The following is a 21,961-nucleotide window of genomic DNA, read 5'->3' as shown; positions in this document are numbered from 1 at the left end:
ATTACATGTGCGTTTGCTTGAGAATTTTTGAAGAAAAAACCAAACCAAACAAACCAGCAGACCTTTATTCTCCTACATGTTCATTACAAGAGTTTTTAAAAGTTAAAGCCTGTAGCTGTAAGTATAGTGTACCTGCTGAATTTAACTGGTTTGTATCTGTGACCACTGGTTTTGGATATTGAGTCTGGGCACTCGGTTAATAATGGTTTGAAAACGCAGGACATGAGATTTCTCCAGTCGCTCCTTTTAGCATAGCACGCGGTTGGAAACATGCAGTGCCAGTTATTCTTACAGCTACTCCTGCAGGAAATCTAAAGAGGTACATTCAGTTTTCCTCCTCCTGACCGCAGTGCGGTGTGTGAAAATGAGCATCAGAGATGGGATGTGCCCCAGGAAGTAAATGCTTGGCTATGAGTAAGTTGGGACATATGTTTCTGTTCAGTTATAGCTCTGAGACCTGAGCTGTTGCTGCCTAGCTCCATTTACATCGTGAAGCATGGAAATTAGCGTTTCATTCTTTTCCTAAATGCTAGACTTTGAAATACATGCGTAAGCTGCCTTCAAGGGAATAAAATGTGTAACATGATACTTAGAGGTGTAGTTAACTGCTGTGGCAGAGATACAGGCTATTGAATTGCTTTATGCTAATATTATCTTGGTAGTTAAGCTAGTGTTATCTTGGTATTGTGTGTGATTTTAAATGTGAAAGTAAACTATAAAATGCTATTAAACTGATAACTCTTGTCAGTTTTGGTGACAATATTGGAATGAGGTAATGCTGGGAAGGGAAGGATGTAGTTTTTCTCTTTTTAAAAAATAAATACATTCTCTCTTGGAAGTATTCTTATTTATTGTAAAAACACCAACTGAATTTGCTGGAGCTCACAAGTGTTGCATCCTTCCTTCCAGGCGTTTGTGTCTGTCTTCTGTCTGTCCCTGGGCTCCCAAACTGTGCGATGTCTTTTGCAACCTGCACCTTGCTGTTCTGACTTCCCTTAACTACCTGAGTATTAAGGGGATGGATAGAGGATGGTGGGGAAGCAGGATTCAAAACTTCATATCACACAGTCCTATGGGATTGCACAGCTGAGAGGATAGCATTCACTTTAAATCACATGCTCAAGCTATCTGATGGCCCTGTTAACCCATTTTATGGGAAAGAGAATTCCTAGTGCTTGAGTAGACTGGGTGGAAGGGCAGGAGGAGGTGCCTTGTCCATTCAGTATCTGTTTGGCCCTGAACAGAATAATTCTTTGTCCAGGATGCGAGGGTTTTTTCTGTCTTTTTCTTCTCTGAAGCATCCCAAAGAACTTTCAAGGAAGTGTCAAGACTTTGTTTTCCTGGCTTTGCTGTATGAAGTGACCTTGCAACACTCCCTGATTGTCAAGGAACAGAACCCTATTATCCCAACTATGACACATACTTTCTTTTCTGCTTGAATGAATTTAGTATCTTCTATATTGGTCCCTGAAGCGGAATGTTAAATGTACCCTGATAATGTGTGGTTCTTGCTAGAACAAATATGTTTAACTCCTGTGCTTGAGGGCTGCCTTTGAGCTGTGAAAGGCTTGGCTTCTATTTTCAGCTCTGGCAAAAATTTTTTTTAATATAAGTTGCTTGTTTATTGTTGCAAATAGTGTGAGCAGTTGCCTAACTTAGATTAGGCAGCGATATTGAGCTGATTTCTGAGGGCTATGAATTGCAGGTAAGTTGTCACTTGATTACGCTTGTATCTCTTCCATAGCTGCTTGTTGTGGCAGGCTGGGTGCTTCTTATCGCCCAAAGAAATGTCATGGGGGAGCATGTAATTTGATGAATAGAAATGGGTGGGGAAACAAGAGGTCTAGTGCTAGGTCACTTGCCAAGTCTTCAATGCGACAATATTTTACAGTTCCTGTGGATCAGGTTATATTGTTTAAATGCTATTGGTTCATCCTGTTAAACTAAAAGCTATGTGAGATTCTTGCAGCAGTTCCAAATCAAAGATGATCAGCAGTTACTCAGTAGCTTCAGAAAGACAAGCTTGGACATTTGGTGCTAAAAGCACCGGTCCTTGTTAGGCCTGTACAAAGGCTATTTGAAATATTTGTTTGTGACTTTAAAAACCCTCATAAAACAACAACAATAATGAAAAAACACCCTCGAAAAAACCCACTTCCCCCTCCAATACCCCCCCAAAAAATCCCAAACCAAACAACCCCCCCCAAAAAAAAAAAAACTATGAAAGATCCTGAATTGCAAACATATAGAATAGCACTGACACTTAAAAACCCCAAAAGTTAGGTTCATCCGCTCCTTTTAATTAGGCTAGCTAAAGTGAAAAAAACCCTAAACTTGGCATAAACAATGGAAATCTAAATTAGACTTTCTAAATCTTTTTAATAAACCATGATGTGTAAGCCAGATACTATTGCTACCTCTTTGAACCTGCTGCTACTTTAAGTTAGAATTTCTAGGGTTTTTCCTATTGTAGTAGGCTTTTCTGACCTTTTGTTCTTAAATTCTCATGCAGATATCCTGTATCTTGAAATTGTGGAAACTACTTCTAGCAGTAGAGCCAAAAGAAATCTAAATGAAGGCCATCTCTTATGTCATCAACTCTATTTTAATATCAAGAAGAGACACTGCTGCCAAGATAAGAAAACTGAATTGTATGTGAGAATAAACATTAGGTTCCTGTTTGAAATATCCACCATGTTTAATCCTGCAGAAAGTCCATTTCATAGAAACCTCTCAAACACAATGTAACTGTATTGCAGCTAAGCATGTCTCAACTAAGACTTGTTTGTCTGTGTTAAGTCTTCTTTCATGCTTTTAATCTTAGAACTTGCATTGATTTTTCTATTTTATGTATCTCAGGTTAGAGCAGAAATTAGGATTGTAGCGATTCTCTTAGCTGAGCCCCTGTAAAGTGTGTTCATGGTTCCTAGTAGCAGGACCCAGAGAGGTAATCTCAGTTCTTTGGTGAAACTAAGCCATTGGGGTATAGAAAAGTGATTCTGTACTGGGAGGTCTTTGGGAGCTTTGGATGAGGAAAAATGGTCTGTTTTATTAACTCGACATTAATGCTAGTCCTCAGCAGTGCTTGCTAATGGGAAAACTATTACCGCTGTTGGACCTTTGGAAGCCTGTAGTCCGGTGTTATTTCTAAATGAATGCAGTTAAATGGCATCACGCTCAGAATTTGAATCATTGTATTCTTCTTGGGCGGGTCTTGATGAGTCACCTAAGTCATATTTTGAGATTGGGTTTTTTCAGTGCACAGAATGAACTGCCTCCCCTCCCCTTTATGAAACTTAGAGTGTCCTTTCAACAGGTGTAAACACTTAAAAGAGCTTTTAAGGTGTATTTCACCTTTTTAAAATATTAGCCATCCTTTTCAGTTCTGAGAAGCAGCAAAATGCACAGTGCAAAGGAAAGATTAAAAACGTAGTAGAACTGCGCTTGGAAAATTGGTCCTTTGCACTGACTCAGTTTTGGAGGTATACTACTTGTTTTATTAATTTGGTTTTCTTCTTTTTGCTGTAGATGTGTGTTAAGATGATTCTCTTCTCCTTCAACTCTCTGTTTGTTCAACAGTGTTTGTATTGCTTTGAACTTGAGAACCCTAGTCACATTTGGATCAAATTGAACATATGTAGCATACAGATAGGGAACAAAAGGATAGTTTGTACTCGAGGGAGCTTACAGTCAAACACTGACAGTTACTGGTTGAGTTAAGACATACAGCAAGAAAAGTAAAGGTCGGTATCTGCTTTGGTTAGTTATTGTAATTTCTGGGAAGGCTGTAGTGGAACCTCATGTGATACCAAAAATCAGATACTGTGGGTCACTTGTAGTCACCTCCTTACACATTTCTGCTCTTTTGAAGGTGTGTGGGTTTTGGGGTATTTTGGGAGTTGGTCTTTGAGTATGGTCTGTCCTGCATATTCTGAGCTTTGACCTTTACAACTGGGTGATTCAGAGAGTACGTATAGCCGTTAATGTGGTACTAATTTGAATTTGCTTTAGATGCTTTGAATTTGTGTCTATTGTCAAGGAATGTACTCAGAAAGATTTGATCACTTTTGAGGAGGACAGTCATCCTATTCTTCCAGGTGTCTCGAACTCCTGCAAAGATGAGGGAGAGACTGTAGGTGAGAAAAGAGGGTGGCTCTCCTTAAGCAGAGGATTGTGTAGTCTTTTGGACTCAGTCTTGGAAAAATGTTCTTGTCCATTCCCCAGCAATAGAGACTTTTTAAACATAAATGGTATTGTAACATAAGTAATACGTGTTCTAATGCCTGCGAGTTGCTTGGTGTTCATATTAAAACTGCAAATTGTTTGTAAACTCTTATAAGCAAAATGTTTTACAATACTGTCTGACCAGATACATATTCTGAAATTGTGACAAACTGGAATCTTGCTGGGTTGCTTAAGTCAGCTCAGAGGGAAGCAATATAGGAAATCAGCTGCAATAGCTTTTGATGTGGCAATGAACTGTCTGCGTGATGGTGCCTATATGTCTCAGCTTCTGAGATACAGAAACTTTACAGTAGTTTAAGCTAACTTTTTACTTTATTTGCAATAGGTAAAGAGCACTCATTTAGTCACATATAGTTCATCTGGCAGTTGGTAATTCATTGATTGCAATAGTATGATTACTTGCAATCATTTATATATAATCTCAGAGTAGCTCTCTGAAACTTTATTCCTTATGAAGTCGATTGTATTCTTGACCTGCACATGCGACTTAAAATATTTCTGTCTCTATGATTGCATTATAACCAAAATGTTTAGAGGGTTTCATCACTGAAGGTAGTATTCTGCATCATTTGAAGTATTAAAGTAGACTTTCAGCATCCCCTTATTGAGGCTTTTTCAGCACAATGAATTAGTCCTTATCTGCTTAAAGTGTTTTTCATATGCTTGAAATAGTAAGTGTCCTTTTTTTTTTTTTTCCCTTTGACTCTGTATTTGACAGTAATGTCTGTCAAGGGGAAAAGAGAAAAATGTTCCTTTTAGGAAAAGCAAGGTTGGATTTTGTTTTGCAAAGTTCCACGTAGAGGAAATCCAGATCTATCTCATGTCTCAGGACAGCAACTGATTCCACTTTGGTATCAGAAACGGAAGGACTTGTTCTGCCACCTATCCATCTTGTCTGTGGAAACATCTTTGCTGACTTACCTTCCTTTTTCATTTCAGAAAAACCTTTAACAGCAGCATTGCTTTTCCTTTTGCCTTGGCTTGACTCCCTTCATTTCCTGCAGTAGTTTCCAGTCGGTGTTGGGTGAGTCTGTAGCTGTAGACATAGTCCATGCTTGGACAGGCTGTTATGGTTGGAACAGAGGTCGGTTAAGAGGTGGCCCTCAGCTGCTCTTTACCGCTGCTGTGCCAGACCTGCAAGCAGAAAGGCAGGCACAAAGTCCCATGGCCTAGCTCAGTTTAAATGATCTGTGTTTTGAGAGTGTCTGTTTAAAATAATTTGCAATAGTGCGTGTCCCTCTGACAGAAGAGGGTTAGGGAGCACCTGCACAGACAGGCCTGTGGAGAGGTCTGAAAGGCAGCAGCTGCAGTGGGGAAGGCGGCAGGGACCAGGTGTGGAGGACTAGTAATCTCTTAACCCCTTTCAGCTGTGTCTAGGAGAGCGGGTCACACTGCAGCTTCATAGGGCTGCCAGCATGAGAGATGAGAAACCCTAGGGAGTACCAGCTGGCCTCTCATCACAGCGCAGAACAATTTTTTACTCTGAGATATTAATAGGAGCATCTTGGCTTCTAATGCAAACCTCTAGATGAACATGAGTTGACTAGATAGATGGGGGTGTGTGTGAGGCTATTAGTAGTACCTTTACAGTTGTGAAAGAAAACTTCTAACACTGTTAGAAGAAAGGCAGGATTCCCTGACTTAAAATGATTACATTTGTCATGTTGCTTTCTTAAACCTTTTTTAGTTTGTTGTCTTTGGGGAGGAAAAGCACAAGGCCCAAAAAGCAAATGTGCCTTTGTGCCTGGGGTGGAGTTCTGAAATGAAAACAGTTTGCAATGTGTCTAACCATGTAGTCTGCCTGCATCTTATTTTTTTCTTCAAAGGCTGTTGTTGACCAATCTAACCTTGTTTAAACAATACTAGTATTGATAGAAGTATATCTGCTGTAAGGTTGGTTTGGCATCCACTTGATTATTTTGCTGGTTGGTACTGCACCATCTTGAAATGTAAAAATAAAATGCTAGATTTGGCTATGTAAGTTTTGATTGAATCTTCTTTTCCTACATCATCACAACAAAGCAGAACAAATCTTTTGAATATTTTATGAAGCTTCATAGGTGCTCTCTGGTTCAAGCTTAGTAAATGGAAAGAATTTAATGATTTAATGCCTTTCTTGTTCTTATCCTCAAAAGTTAGACTGAGATAAAACTGATAAAACTGGCCCTAGATACAGGCCCTAGATAAAACTAACCTGTAGAGGCAGAGTGGGTAATGGTCTAGGTAACCAGACACCCTTATGTGAAGCAATAACCATTTTTAGTATTGAGACCTACAGTTCCTTTAGATTGTGGGAGCAGTCTTGCAAAATATGCATCATGAAGACTGGGACACATTGGGGAACTTTGAAGTGCATTTTAACGGCCAAAGGGCTCCAGAACACTTGGGACTTGAGCTTTGAGAGGACGCTGGGTTCTAGAACCTGGAGGTGACTCTTACCACCTCTTCTGTACTCCTTCATTTTTATCAGGACAAGTTTACCTGTGGGACACCTGTTTAAGGTAGTAATTTATTTAAGTTGCAGTGGCTGTTCAGAAGTTTTCTGTACTTTTCTTGGCATTCACTGACATCTGTCACTCAAAAGATAGCTGAGCTATCTGAACTATGCTTCTGCTTTCCACATTTTTTCTAGATGAGAGATGTTTTTAAGCACTTCAACTTCCCTGTTTTTTGTCGTGTCCGTCCCCCCCCCGCCCCCTTCTGAAAACAGCAATACAGAAACAGAGGAAACAGCTTGCTTTGCACATGGACTGTTTATTCCGGAAATGAGAAGGCAGGTGATGAAACTCAGGGTGGAAGGAAGCGTTTCATAAGGGTGTATTTGGTGGCTGATAGCATTAAGTGATCACAGTATACCTGAGGGATATACATGAGGCAGTTGTTGAGTCTGGTGCGGTTATACCTGTAGCAGACCTTTGAGCATTCAAACATTGCAGTTCAGAGTTAATATAACCATGCAGTTAGTCATCTACAACTTCCCCTGTGTTATTACTGGTTTTGTGAAGCTCTCCTATTTGGCCTGACTTCACAGCAGAAGGAATTGAACCTAGAGATTTACTCATCTCTCAAATTTCTCTTCCAGAATGGCAGAACAAAACCTCTTCCTAGTTCTTCCAGGTTCTTATTAGTGTGTGTAAGATGCTTAGTTTGCAAGTTGAGAAAAATTTGTGATTTCTTTGTTTATCAGATCTTTTGCTGAATCTTTTGATCCTGTTGGCCCCACTCCATTTTTACCAGTAATTCAGCTTTAGTTCCTGCTTTCTCGGAATGGGTCTCAACAAACGCGAGGTCCTTGGCATGCAGTGACATCATGTCATGTGTAGGAGCTGGCCTGATCTATAGCTTGTTGATGAAGTGTACTTGGTGTGTGGACTTGGGAACAGAGAGAGACAATCTGTGGCCTCGTACTACAACCAGGGGGACCAGGGGGCTGTACTTCCTCTGGTGTACTGGATCCAAAGAGCCTTGAAAGTAAGACATCTGCCTTTATTACCTTCTGTGCTATTGCTGCTCCCCCACTCCATGGAGCAAAGTGAAAGTGCCTTCACCCTGTCACATGACTGCTGAATGACGCTTAGATTATTGCAGAGCCTTGGTTTGATCACCCTAGTTAGATTTAGGATGTAGATTTCCTTTAATCTCTTAAGAGCTAACAGGGATAGGATCAGTTTTAACTTTTATGAGACTTGTTGTTCTTTTTTTTTTTTCTTTTTTTTTTTTTTTCACTTAGATACTGTTCTCAAGGGTATTACCTTAAACTTCCTTATGGACTTTACTGAACTGAATGCACTGATAACCACACCTGAGAAGTGCTTACCTAGGGGTTACCTGGTGATCCTGATAGGCAGCAAGTTGAACATGAGCCAGCAATGTGCCCTTGCTACAAAGAAGGTGAATGGTATCCTTGGATACATTAGACAAAGCATTGCCAGCAGGTCAACGGAGGTGATCCTTCCCCTCTACTCAGCACTGGTAAGGCCATACCTTGACTGCTGGGTCCAGTTCTGGGCTCCCCAGTACAAGAAAGACATGGACATACTGGAGAGAGTCCAGTGGAGGGCCACGAAGGTGATCAAGGGGCTGGATCCTCTCTTACATGAGGAAAGGCTGAGGGACCTGGGGCTGTTCAGCTTGGAGAAGAGAAGGCTCAGGGGGATCTCATCAATGCGTATAAATACCTGAAGGGAGGGTATAAAGGTGACAGAGCCAGGCTCTTTCCAGTGGTGCCCAGTGACAGGACCAGAGGCAATGGGCACAAACTGAAACACAGGAGGTTCCCTTTGAACATCAGGAAACACTCTTTTACTGTGAGGGTGACCGAGTATTGTGCAGGTTGCCCAGGGAGGTTGTGGAGTCTTCATCCTTGGAGATATTCAAAAGCCACCTAGACGCCCTTCTGCAAAAGGGGGGGTTGGACAAGATGACCTCCAGAGGTCCCTTCCTACCTCAACCATTCTGTGATTCCCTGTGGAATAGCATTTCTCTGGTACTGTTGTGACTCTGCTTTCCAGCAAAGACCTAGGTGAATTTTTACCCTTCTTGATGCCAATATAAACAGCTAGGTTTCCTTTCTCCTGGTGTGCCTTGCCCATGTTCGTTGCCACATTGATCTCTGAAGTCAATGTATTATGCCTGTGTCATCTTAAAGAAATTTACAATATACTCTTTATCTGATAACCATCTTGGGCAATTTAAGTGCATTAACTTATTTTAGGCCTTAAGGAAAGAAGGCAGCCATCCAGCAGAGCTTAGCAGGTCAGTTCTGGAGGTCAGAGAGAATGTTTCCCCTTTGGAAAGGCCGGATCAGCATGTAGTAGCCATTTCACCATGCACTTGGTGCAGCACTGCAACCGAGTGAGGTTTAAACTGTCTAATATTCCTAGAACAAGTTACATATTTGGTGAGGAGCCTTTCTTATGCTGGAGGAAAAATGGCTTGTCTTTCCTAATAACCCCTTTATTCAGTTAAATGAACATATCCCTACAATAAACACTGATATAATCTGGTTAACATATGGAATTTATAAGTCAATACAGAACACCGCCAAATCCACTTGTCTGTAAAGGTGTGAATAAAGGTGTGGTGCCACAGAGACTTCTGACACAGCCAAGGCATCTGCCTTCTGCTGCTTTTGCTCTGTGACCTGTGCAACTCTACCTCAGAGAGTATCATGTAACATTATAGAATCATTTAGGTTGGAAAAGACCTTTAGGATCATCAAGTCCAACTGTAAACCTGGCACTGCCAAGTCCACCACTAAACCATGTCCCTAAGCACCACATCTACACGTCTTTTAAATACCTCCAGGGATGGTGACTCAACCACTTCCCTGGGCAGCCTGTTCCAATGCTTGACAACCTTTTTGGTGAAGAAATGTTTCCTAATATCCAGTCTAAACCTCCTGTGACACAACTTGAGGCCATTTCCTCTCGTCCTATCACTTGTTACCTGGGAGAAGAGACCGACCCCCACTTGGCTACAACCTCCTTTCAGGTAGTTGTAGAGAGCAATAAGGTCTCCCCTCAGCCTCAGTTGTGTAAAGCCCAGTTGTGTAAAGACACAACTTAAATACCTCAGACGTTAATGTGACCATCGGTTACAGGAGTACACAGAGATAATGATTTACCATCACGTGGACTGTTCCCCTCTTTTCTCTCTTTCAGATAACACATAAGAATCATAGAATTATTTAGGTTGGAAAAGACATTTAATATCATCAAGTCCAACTGTTAACCTAGTACTGCCAAGTCCACCACTAAACCATGTCCCTAAGCACCACATCTACACACCTTTTAAATACCTCCAGGGATGGCGACTCAACCACTTCCCTGGGCAGCCTGTTCCAATGCTTTACAATCCTTTTGGTGAAGAAATTTTTCCTCATATCCAATCTAAACCTCCCCTGGCGCAACTTGAGGCCATTTCCTCTCATCCCATGGCTTGTTGCTTGGGAGAAGAGACTGACACCCACCCGGCTACAACCTCCTTTCAGGCAGAAAGAAAGAAATCAACCTCCTAAAGAGAGCAATAAGGTCTCCCCTCAGCCTCCTTTTCTCCAGGCTAAACAACCCCAGTTCCCTCAGCCACTCCTCATCAGACTTCTGCTCCAGACCCTTCACCAGCTTCATTGCCCTTCTCTGGACACGCTCCAGCACCTCAATGTCTCTCTTGGAGTGAGGGGCCCAAAACTGAACACAGTATTTGAGGTGCGGCCTCACCAGTGCCGAGTACAGGGGCACGATCACTCCCCTAGTCCTGCTGGCCACCCTACTTCTGATAGAAGCCAGGATGCTCTTGGCCTTCTTGGCCACCTGGGCACACTGCTGGCTTATGTTCAGCTGGCTGTCAACTGATGCTTCCAGGTCCTTTTCTGCCTGGCAGCTTTCCAGCCACTCTTCCCCAAGCCTGTAGCATTGCATGGGGTTGTTGTGACCCAAGTACAGGACCCGAGGCATACTCTTACAGCTTTTCAGATTTATTTTTTTTTTAAAAGGGTGGGAGTTAGGAAGAGGTAGGGAGTCACAGAAGATGTTTGAGTATGCATATGTATAGATAGTTAGATAAAATCCTGTTCACACAGAGTAGTAGCTTTCATTGATGCATGCTTTCCTTTGCTTCTATCAGAGACCCAAGCAGGGTTTTCCTGTCCTTAAGGTGCAGCTAACTGAAATCCACACTGTTACAAAAGCTACCAATGACTGATGCAATCTGGTAAAATAAATTAAGATGAAGTACAGATGTTAACAGGACAGGTTGTTGATCATGTGATAAATAGGATGCATCTCCCTTCCACTTTAAATATATGCTTCTGAGCTGATCACCCTAGATCCTCTTCATAGTTCGAGAGAAATAGCTTATTTTGTGGCATGTTTTGTCTGATTGTTACAGCTGCTTTAAAATGAGCAATATGTTTCTAAGTGCCAGTTTGTATCCCTTGTCTGTAAAAGAAACATAGGTGATTGGCTGGGATGCCATCATCTAATTCTTTTCAAATAATTTCAGTTTGCGTTCTGAACATCTTTCAGTGCCCTTCTGAACATTTAAGCTCTTAAGAGTTGTGATTGTGAAGTAGGAACATCTGTTAGTTAAAGCCCCAAACCAACCAACCAGGCAGACAATCAAATTGCAAACAGTTGTGAATGTGGAGAGAGCAGCAAAGGCATGTTGTAAATGTCCCCCAAAAGCTAAAAAGATGATGATTTAAATTTGGGGTTGTGTCTTCAAATCTAACGGTTGGGTCAGCTGAAGTAGAAAAGAGCTCACTTACTTGTGGAAGCACCCCTCATAATAACCTGGCTGCATTTAAAAATAAATAAATACATTCCCCTTCCCTGCATTGATTGGAAACTTGTTTCAAAGCCTTGGGGCTCGGATGGTTGGAAGCATTCTGTAATTTTCAAAATAAACCTGTTCTCCAAGTTCATACTTATTTGCCTTTTTAGCAATATCGTTTTGCTGAGAGATCCTTTTTCCCTCCTTGGTATTTATTTTGGCATATTTCAGAAGCAATATTGTTCACTTTCAGCCTTCATTTTGCCAAGAAAAATAAGCCAAGCTGGCTATCTGCTCGTAAGCTAAACAATGTGGGGGAAGGTAGTCCTTAACCATTTCTGCACCTCCTTTCCTCTCCACATCTGTTCAAACATGAACAGGCAGAATTTTCTCCCCCCCTCTCCCAGGTAACTTCTCTGCAGTCTTTGGGACCCTGCTGGATTACGAGTTTCCTGGGGACCATGGAAGACCATGCTGCTAAGAATTAGACAGTAGGGTACCTGTCCGATGATACTACTCTTGAGACGGAGATAAGGGAGGATGTAGGCTGTGGTCATGTGAACAAGCAGAGGAGCAGAATACACCAGGAGTGTTGGCAATAAAAGTTACGAGTTAAAAAATGTCTGTTAAAAATAGAGATGGGTTTAAAACTGTTTTAGGGTCAATGTTCCTGTGTCAGGAAGGATCTGTTTATTTGGATAACTGAGTACGGTTGCAAGTTTGTATAACTAAAAAAGCTGACTAACTGCTTTAAATATCAGGGTATACATCTGTTTGCAATGCCACTCATGTTTCATCCTGTTTAAGAGCGTTTAGTGTTTCCATAAATTGAATATGTATGCAGCCTGGTGTTGCTGAATTGCCTGCTAATAATAGAACCTAAAATGGGTGTGGGGGCTAGAGATGGCAAGGAGCAGCCTCCAAGAGACATTACCCAGTTCTGCATCCCCGCACTGGTGTATGGAAGGTGCGTGTTGCAGTGCCTGCCGCCCCGGGAAACAGAGCTTCTGGGGTGAATTCCTCTTTCTGTGGTAATGCCATCTTTCATTTTATTAATGCAAATCAGTCACTTGTAGCCATCTCCCTTCAGATGTCTACTGTTTCGGATTTACGTGAAAACATCTAGCCATATGTTTCCCAGTTACCTGCCACCTCGGTAGTTACTTGAGTAAGATCCTTGTCAGGTCTTTGAACTGAGTCATAGGGAACTATAAACTTTGCAGTTTCTTTAGCACACGGTCTTTTTGTTAAACTTTTTATTAACGCTTCCTTTTGTGTTTTAGTGGCATATGTTATGGTAACTAGTGTGTTAATACTGTATGTTCTTCCTAAGGGATTTTTAATTATAATGTGCTCTACATAATACAAGAACAAAAAATATGATAATAAAAACATTGAAAGCTGTTGAACAAATGGTTGTTCTTTATAGTGAGATTTGTTTTCATGAGTGTGTATTTCCTGAGGCAGGCTTTGAACCACAGGATCTTGTTGTGTACTCTGCCGGTCCTCTCCTTGCCCTTCTCCTGTCCTCCTGCACCCAGATGCTCCTCAGGCTCCCTGGAGGAGCTGCAATGCCTCCTCCCACCTCACCCCCCTCACCCCTATGTCCTTAGTTAATCTGTTTCTGCTAAAGCTTGAGCTGAAGCCATAGCTTGATGTATACCCTCAGCACAATATGTTAACTCTGTAGCTTAAAAAAAAAAAAGTCACCATTTCCATGTTACCCCTGCTCTTGCACAAGTGTTGCTTTAGCAATCTGGCTTGTAACTTAGCTGCTTCCTGCCCCCTCACCCCACCCAAGACAAAAAAGAAAGAAAAAAAAATGTCCTTGGGCTAATTCTCTGATCAAACACTTGCTCAGGCTGGAGGGAAGGGCAGTGTGAGCATGGCTTCGTGGAGGGTGGGACTGCAGGGTTTTCTCGCTGCGGGATGCTGGCTTTACTGTTTTGAACAGGCCAGCCTTCAGCCATCGTTTCCACTTGTGTCTTGCTGGTGAGAGCCTTGGAGAGAGAAGCAGAGCAGTGGGCTGTAGGTGGGCATCTCTGCAGGCATCCCATCCTGATCTGCTTCCCTCCTCAAATCCAGGAAATGAATGCACAATTAAGGCATGGTTTTTGGCACCAAGTTTTGCTTGGTTTCCAGACCGTTTTCTTGTCTCACCCGTGACTTCAAATTTGGTGTGAATACTAAGGTTTATTGTAGCTTTCATTCTCTAGCAAAAAAAGTAAATAGGAAATGTCTAGGGAATGAGGCATTGCTTTCTGGCTGTTTGTGGTGACCACCAGCTGAGTGTCCACTCTGCCACAGAGGGTGCTGGCTTGCACAAATGATTTAATTTTTGTGTCTCTGTTCCGCAAAGCAAAACATGGCTGTTCCTGGAGTTATGCTGGGAAGCCCTAAACTCTGCTCCAGAATAGCCTTTACGTACCCAAACAGCTTGTGTGTGCGTGCCTGCAGGGCAGGGTGGGAGTGGTGTGCTGCTGGGACTCTGGAACAAGGGGAAATACAGGGCAAAACCTGTGGGTTTCTTTCTTTCTTTCTTTTTCTTTTTTTTTGGCTTGTGTTCTTCTAGCATAACTCTTCCTTATTTGATGCAAGCGTGGTTAAAAGTAAATGCTTGCCTCTGAGTAGCTTTTGTTTTGGCCATTTTATTTGAAACGATCCTCTCCCTTCAATCCTAGAAAGTTGGTTTTTATGGGTAATGTGCGTGTTTTGCAAGGAACCATAATATACACAGTTTACAATAGGAGACTATTTACCCTCTTAAAACATAGAGGAGAGAGAGTCTGGCTGTCTAAGGGATTTCAGCCATTGGAAGTTAATTATTATATTTTTCTTTTCCCCCTCCAGGATCTCGAGTAGCAGCATGGAAGAACTATAACTGACAGAGAGACAGACAGCACGCCCTTTCAGCATGGAGACCCTTCCGCTTGACGGGGAACTTGATAGAAATTCAGTGAGTAACTTAAATGTGGCTTCGTGTAATCAGATGAATGTGAAGATGCTTTTGCAGGGAGAGGATTAAACAGCTTGAATCTGTTCTAGTTTGGTTTGAATTGATACTTTTCTGGTGAAAGCATTTGGAATATCATGTAGTATCGCCCATCATTTGCTAGATTCTCATGGCAAGAGGGCTGGATGTCAAGAAACATTTGGTTCTTGGATTTGATCCTTGGTGTCTTGGAGTCCCAAAAGAAAAAAGTATTCCTCTTAGTCTTACGAATTGGTACTTTACTAGTTAGTGACTATGGACAAAAGAAAAAAAATAATGTATTTCTTGGTGGAATGAGGAGCAGAACGAAGGCAGGAGGAATGATAATTTTGTTATCAGTGTCATTTCTGGTGTAAGAGTTGATAATCTTTGCTGATTATAAAATTTCTGAAGTAGTGAAAATGCCAGCTGTTTCTTTCTAAGTACAATTTAAAAACAGGAAGGGCTAGTGGGTACTATGATACTTAATCATCATCATAAAGTTGAAATTATTTAAGAATTTAATTTTTCCACAAGCTGTGTTATATGGAAGCACTCTAATAGCTGAAGCAGGAAATGTTTTTTCGTTTCCAAAGCTGCTTTCTGATACAAAGCACTGCCTTCCAAAGGAAACAGGATATTTTTTCTGTAACTAAAGTGAAGCTCAAGTTTAAAACCTCATTAGTGACCAACTTTATTTGTGATGGTTCAACTACTACATGGAGCTATTAATTTGATCAAGTGTTTTATTACTGTTTTTATCTTAAGTGATGAATTTGGAGACAAGGTATTTTGAAGTGCATTAAGAAAATCCTTGGCTTTTTTCTGTAATAAACACATTAATTGATTTGTTGCAGGGCCAGTGCATCTATATCTCAGGCACAGCATACTATGAGTATCATCTGTCACCTGTGCAATAGGATATATATTTTTTAAAAAATCCTGTCAATTCAGTTGCTGTGCTCCTTGTTTCCTAAAATAAAAAAAAAATTACCAGTTTACAAAAAACTTGAAAGTAACTTGAAATGTGCTAGTTTTCTTTTTGACATGCTTTCACAATAGCATGATTTTAAGGAGATATCTTGAAATAAGTCTCTATATGTTTTACCAAGTCTGCTTCAGAAGAATGCTGAGTATAAGGATAGATTTGCCTTTCATCCTATGTGCTTAGGCACCTGAAGTGTCATCTCAGAATATTTTTTTTTTAAAACTAATGGTATACTGTGATTGGCTACTTTAAGCGTTTCTTACCAAAATATCATTTAATGGGTAAATTGTCTATCTTAATTGCAGTTACATTGTGAAGTTTTGTGTGTTGTACTACAGCTGTTAAAAACATTTTGGAAAGCTTATCTGGGAGTCTAATGTACTTGGTCTGGTGTACACCACAGTAAAAAATTGAAACTGACATATTAAAAAAAAAAGCCTATATTTTAAGAGAGATTGGACCTAGTAATTTTGAAGACCTTGAGTGTATACAAATCCTGACATTTCCCAGAATTTTAAATTTTTTGAAGGGTCATGTTTGAGATTGTTCAGTATTCCAGACTTTTAGCAGCAATCTGATTTTTTTTTTTAAATTCCATTTGTCTGATTAACTTTCATGAAATCCATGAGTTGCAAACATGCATGAGGAACACTGATCAACATTTCACTACATGGTTTAAGTTGTTTGGGGGGTTTCTAGGAGGTACCTAAAAAAGCCCTTTTTGGAGGTGTCAGCTTTCTAATGAGTTTTTTGCTTGCATGTAAAAGAAAAACAGAGGAGGAGATCGCAGAACTTCATACTGTGGACTTTTCTTTCCAGAATCAGTCTAGGGAGAAAAGTCTTACATGAAATGCTTTTCCTGTCTAATAATTAGTTTTATATACACTGTATCTGAAGACAAATTTTATGACAGCTTAGCAAACTATTTTTGTAGTCAGCACCATTAAACCAGTGCAAAATACTAGACACTTTGGTTTGAGTTCTTGTTTCAGAACAGTTTTTAGCTATTTTTCTGTAAAAATTAAATTAAAATAATTTAATTTAAACAAGCCTCACTGACCCAGAACTCAGAACATTACATGGGAATGTTTGGTGTAAACGATTCTTTTTCTAAATGATTTTTTTAGAAAACTTTCTAGTTGGCTCTAATTTTTACCAAAACATGTATTTCATAAATACGTTGCCTTTAGTGTAACTTTTAAAGTTAGTTCTTGCTATTTAAATACATCAGCAGACATAAAAGTACCTTTTTTCCTTGAAGCATAGAATAGAGGTCCTTTTTACTGATCAGCTTTGCAGGTTGGGTTTAGTGGTCCTGAATTTAAATGTAACATGATTAATCTTAGTGATTTACATGTATTAGAGACTGCTTTCAGGAAAAGTCTGTCTTCAGCAGGGTGAAAACTCTAACTTGGCTTTAAAATGTGCATTTAAACTTTATTAAGAATTTAGCTGTAGATTTAGATTGAAATCTAGTAAGTATTTTTAACAAACTTATCTTTTTGTAATGTGAGATTCAGACATGCTAGCATGACATATGTTTTTGCTTTTACCCTAATCTTCAACAGGAAAAAGATTTTGTTTTATAGAACAAGTGGGCAGATATAATTTTAGGCTTAGTAGCAGTTGTTGTAAGCTTTATTTCTGAGAAATGAATGTCTAAAAATAGTACTTTTCTGAAGCACAGAGCTGCTTTTGTATGAAAACAGAATTATGGCTGCTGTCTCATGTGGTGGTTTATATTGCTGGTTTTATTCCTTTAGTCTTAATCTGAAACTGTACTGGGAGGAGGGCTACGTTTTGTCTGTTTTAATAGTAACATCTTTAAATGTGCCTCAGCAGAAGCTAAATCAATCATGTAGTGTGGAGAACCTCCCTTGTCAAAGGACTTGTTCTGTAATCTGTAATCAAAGTCATCAATTAAATAAATGTGAAAATAAGGGTAGGCTGTGTCTCTGGAAATAAGTGTGTGTTTCTCCTACTTTTGTATATTGAGAATAAAAATTGTGGGAGGTGATGGGCAGGAATGCCCTGAGGGCATTCTTTTCAGAGAAGACAGCGAAGTAGTAAAACTGTCATGTTTTGTTCCCTTAGGGGTTTGAATCCCCAATCTGCAGTGATATGAATTGCAGCTGATAGAGGTGCAATAGGCTATTGGAACATGAAGAGGTCTTTTTGGTCAAAATAGTCTCATTTCACTATCTGAACATCTTGCATCAGTATTTAGAAATATATATTCTGCAGGTTTTAGGTAAATACACAGGCCCAAATAATTCTAATGAAGAGAGGGGGTTGACCAGCAACGGAGGCAGTTTGGTGTGTAAACAGAATGTCTATTGGAGAAGATCAGGGACAGAGTTAGACAGGCTTGTGTTTCAGCCTCTGGCGTGGGAGCTGTTTGTACCAGTTCATAGGATTAACCATGCAATGCTAAAATATTTACATAAAAAGTCCCTGCATCGTCTCGGGTGACGGGGTGCCCTGCTCTGTGGTGTCGTGTTGTATGTTGGTCAAGGCTGCTTGAGAGGCAGGCAGTGAGACAGGACCTGCCGCGGTGCTTTTTCGCTCTATTTCTTCAATGTGTAAGTATGCACTGCGAGTGAACACGCTGTCTGAGTCTCAGAAACTTCTGATCCTATGTCTGTTTACAATTTCTTTTTCCAGTTCTCTTCTTGCTTTCCAACTTTTAGTGTGAAATAAAGCAGACCAGTGCTGAATAGTGGTGTTCCCAGTCCTTCAGTCGGTTGCTGGATCTCTGTGCGGTTACTGCACACTCCTTTATCTTGCTGTCTTGTCAGTCACTATTGTCTTGAATGTAAAACCAATGTAGGGTAATGCAGTTCCAGTCCAAACATAAATTGTTTCCTAGTCTGCCGTATGTTACCTGTACATTAAAAAGAAACACTTTGCCTTGAAAACCGTTGAATTCTTGAATGCGTTTCATGTACTAGTACCTAAACCTGTCTGGTAAGTTCCTGGGTCCCTTAGCAGCATTTCACTCTTTGACCTAAATTTAGTCTCTGACAGCGATAGAAGGTTGTTTACCAAATGCACTTAGAATATATTTCAGTTTCTCTTGTTTAATCAAGTCTTTTTCCAGAAAATGCAAAATCGTGAAAGAAGCGTTCCCTCACCTTTCCAATGATGTGTACTGCAATCGTAGTATTCTCATTACAGTACTTTACATTTGCACGTTGCAGTGTCAATTTAACACCCCTAGGCAGCTGTGAGGGATAAAAGTACGTGTTTTGAGATCAGGAGTGTAAGACAAGACTTCTGCTTGCTAAGATTTTTATTTTTCTTTTTACATTTCCTACTGTTTAGTCCTGATAACAGAGAGGCAAGATTGGATCCTCTTTAAAGCAAGGCAAGGATTTCTCTCCTATATGGAGCAGAAGTTTTTTGTTTGGGAGATAGAAGATACAGCATGTTTGGATTTATTTTATCTTTAAGGAGGAAATGTTCATGCTGATCAGTTGGCTTGTTTTCGCCTCCTTTTCTGTTATTCGTGGGTTTCAAAGGTAGTAAATCCTTTAAGACATAGGGGGAACTTACCTTACATCTGTACACGGCTGAGCACAGTGGGATCTTAGCCCCGATTGTGGCCTTGGGTAGCAATGAATTTGTAAAAGATTCCAGACCAAATGTCAAAAAGGAGTACAAACTATTACTACGTAATTACACTCCTGTAGTGCCTATATTTGAGGCATTCAGTGGGACAGAGATAATTTTTTATACAACTCGATTCTTTGAAAATGCTTTCGCGTAAAATGTCCCGTTAAATTTAAAACTGCACTGCTTGTCTTGCATCCAAAGCAATTTAAAATGTTACCTGTGTTTGTAGATGAACTGAATCTATGGCTTCTAAGTTCGTGTTTGTGTGCAAAAGCAGTTAGGCTTGGATCTGGCATTAGTGGATGCTTGCACATTACTGATTGCTTAAAAGTTTTTGTCTTTCCAAAACACCTGTCTTAAAGTGGAGCAGTTTTGGAAACAAATTTTGTGTTATTTCAGCTTTCTTCAGAGCTTTGGTCTTCTGAAAACATTCCAGCTAAAAATTTCTTAAAATATATTGTGTATCAAGTCATATGAGCACTAAATTGCTGATGGAGAGGTTCCACTCAGAATTAGCAATTGGGGCAGTTGCTGTTTACTAACCATATACGATGATGGCTTCTAATAATGGCTTCTCTATAAGCATATTTGTCAGTTTTGTTGCTTCAACTTTTCAGAACTGCTAAGTCTCTTGAGGTGTTGCCTTTGGTATTGAGGTGCATGTTGTATTTTAGTTATGTACTAACACTGTTTTCATTGTCCTCCTTCTTTCCCGCTGCTGCTGCTTTTGTGCACTTGCTTCTTCCTGGCCTGGATTTTTTTGTTTGCTGTTCTTCATTCTTCAATTGTATGTGTGCACAGCATCATGGTGATAACAGAGACTCTCATGGACTATCAAGTAAGTGACTCCCCTCTCCTACAGTATGTTTGCACATATGTTCATAGTATTTAGCATATATCTTTGCATATAGGCTGTTGGGCTAGGTTTTCTTCTGTATTGTAATTGAGAAGGTGAAGTACAATGAAAAGTTACTGTTGGAAAAGTATTTTACCTGGCATACTACTCATCTAAATGTTTCCCTACATTAACCTTTTTTTTTTATTTTTAGTGGGAAAAGTTTATTCTTCACCTCTCCCAGTCATGGCTAGAAAAAAATAAATCTTTTAAATTACTTACCTGGAAGAGCAAAAGATATACTTATCAGTTTGAAATGAAACCTTCAAATGTTATTGTAGTATTGATAACAAAGACATGGAAATAATGGTTCAGAAACAGTTTTATTTTTGAGCTTGTCTGTTTATAGTACTATACGTTTCACTTAATTTCAATAAATTTACATCTTCAGAAATGAACAGGTGTGTATACTGTAATACTCAAATAAGGATTGGATCTGGTGTGGTGATAGGGAAAACTTCAGTGTGTGTATGTGTGTGTGTGAACGCAGCCAAAGACTTATTAGTGCCATTAGTTGATGGGTGTTAGTATGATTGTATGATTGGCAGAATAATTTTACCTGGGATTAAGAGTTTGTGTATATGGGGAAGGGAAAGATGCAGGCACAAATTCTTTCTTTTTGGTGAGAAATCTGTGCAGAAGCCATGGTCTTAGCTATCGCTTAATATAGACATTCAGAAATAATGCGGAATTGAATTATAATAAACCTTTTCCTATATGTGATGTCCTTGTGCTATTTTCAAGAGTGTAGGCACTTTCACATGCTCATTATGGAAACAGAAGAACTGGGAATCTTCCACTTCAGATATTTACTTTTTTTCATAGCTTTATCTGATGAAATAAATTGGCTGTAAAGACCCCAATTTGTATTTCTTCTGATGCATGAATCTTACTGACAAACTATATATTAGTAATTTGATGGCCGGTATAAGGAAATTGAACAAAGTATGTATTATCAACTCTAATAGTTCTGTTGGTATTGAAGAGTGCCCTCCAAAGAGTCGTGAGGAGATTTTGTTGTTTACTAAGTGATGTTTCTTCTCTAAAATAACCCTCTGCTCATCTTTAAGGAGATAGATGGTATGGGTTTAAACTCACTCAGGTGAAGGAGGGGATGAATGGAGATCTTCTTTCTCTTGGATGGGTGCTCTGAAGCCTGAGTGAAAGTCTAAAAATAAATCACCACTTTCACACTTTTGAATGGAAGGAATAGTTGGCAATGCTAATGTATGTCTTGTCGGACACGTTGAGCATATGCCTACCAAATCTGTCTTTCAAGTTGCGGAGATGGCATGTGAAACCTAAGAAGAATTAGAATCATAGAATTGTTTGGGTTGGAAGAGACCTCTAAAGATCATCTAGTCCAACCTCCCTGCTCCCCCCCGCTCCCCAACCTGATCTAGCCCCCACTAGACCAGGTTGCTCAAAGCCCTGTCTAGCCTGACCTTGAACACTTCCAGGGATGGGGCATCCACAACTTCTCTGGGCAACCTGTTCCAGTGTCTCACCACCCTCACTGTAAAAAATTTATTTCACATGTACAATCTAAATCTATCCTCTTTCAGTTTAAAACCGTTGCCCCTTGTCCTGTCACTATAGGCCTTAGTAAAAAGTCTTTCTCCATCTTTCTTATAAGCCCCCTTTATATATTGAAAGGCTGCAATAAGGTCTCCCCGGAGCCTTCTTTTCTCCAGGCTGAACAACCCCAACTCTCTTGCCTTTCTTCATAGGAGAGGTGTTCCAGCCCTCTGATCATTTCTATAGGTGAGGCGTTCCCCAGGAACATTAAAAAAAAAAAAAAATTTAAAAAAAAAAATCCTGTTTTGGTTGTCCTCACCAAAGTGCACTAGAAAGTGTGAGTGCTTTGAAGATTAGTCAGAAACTAAGTGTGGTTTTTCAGGTACACTGCAGGTACATGGGGACACATGAGTCCAAAACGGTAAGTTTCAGTTTGGTATTTTGGACAAATAAGAAA

General features: G+C 40.1%; 1 protein-coding gene across 6 annotated transcripts in view; it reads left to right on the top strand.

Annotated features, from left to right (window-relative positions):
* The window catches only part of OSBPL8 (oxysterol binding protein like 8), a 99,164-nt gene that overhangs the window by 18,524 nt on the left and 58,679 nt on the right, over positions 1-21,961 (top strand). For 4 of the 6 annotated variants that reach the window (XM_072863931.1, XM_072863921.1, XM_072863960.1 and 1 more), the window contains one exon: positions 14,368-14,473. Coding sequence is in view for 3 of the 6 variants with exons in the window: in XM_072863950.1 (XP_072720051.1) it covers position 14,473 (1 nt within the window). In the remaining 3 variants the exon portion in view is untranslated. Of the gene's footprint in view, positions 1-14,367; positions 14,474-19,892; positions 19,930-21,961 lie in introns of those variants that run through there. The other 2 variants (XM_072863912.1, XM_072863907.1) reach the window with 1 other exon arrangement.

The sequence above is a fragment of the Ciconia boyciana genome, chromosome 1, assembly GCF_034638445.1.
Source record: "Ciconia boyciana chromosome 1, ASM3463844v1, whole genome shotgun sequence".
NCBI classification, from domain to species: domain Eukaryota; kingdom Metazoa; phylum Chordata; class Aves; order Ciconiiformes; family Ciconiidae; genus Ciconia; species Ciconia boyciana.
This window is presented reverse-complemented; position numbering and strand designations above follow the sequence as displayed.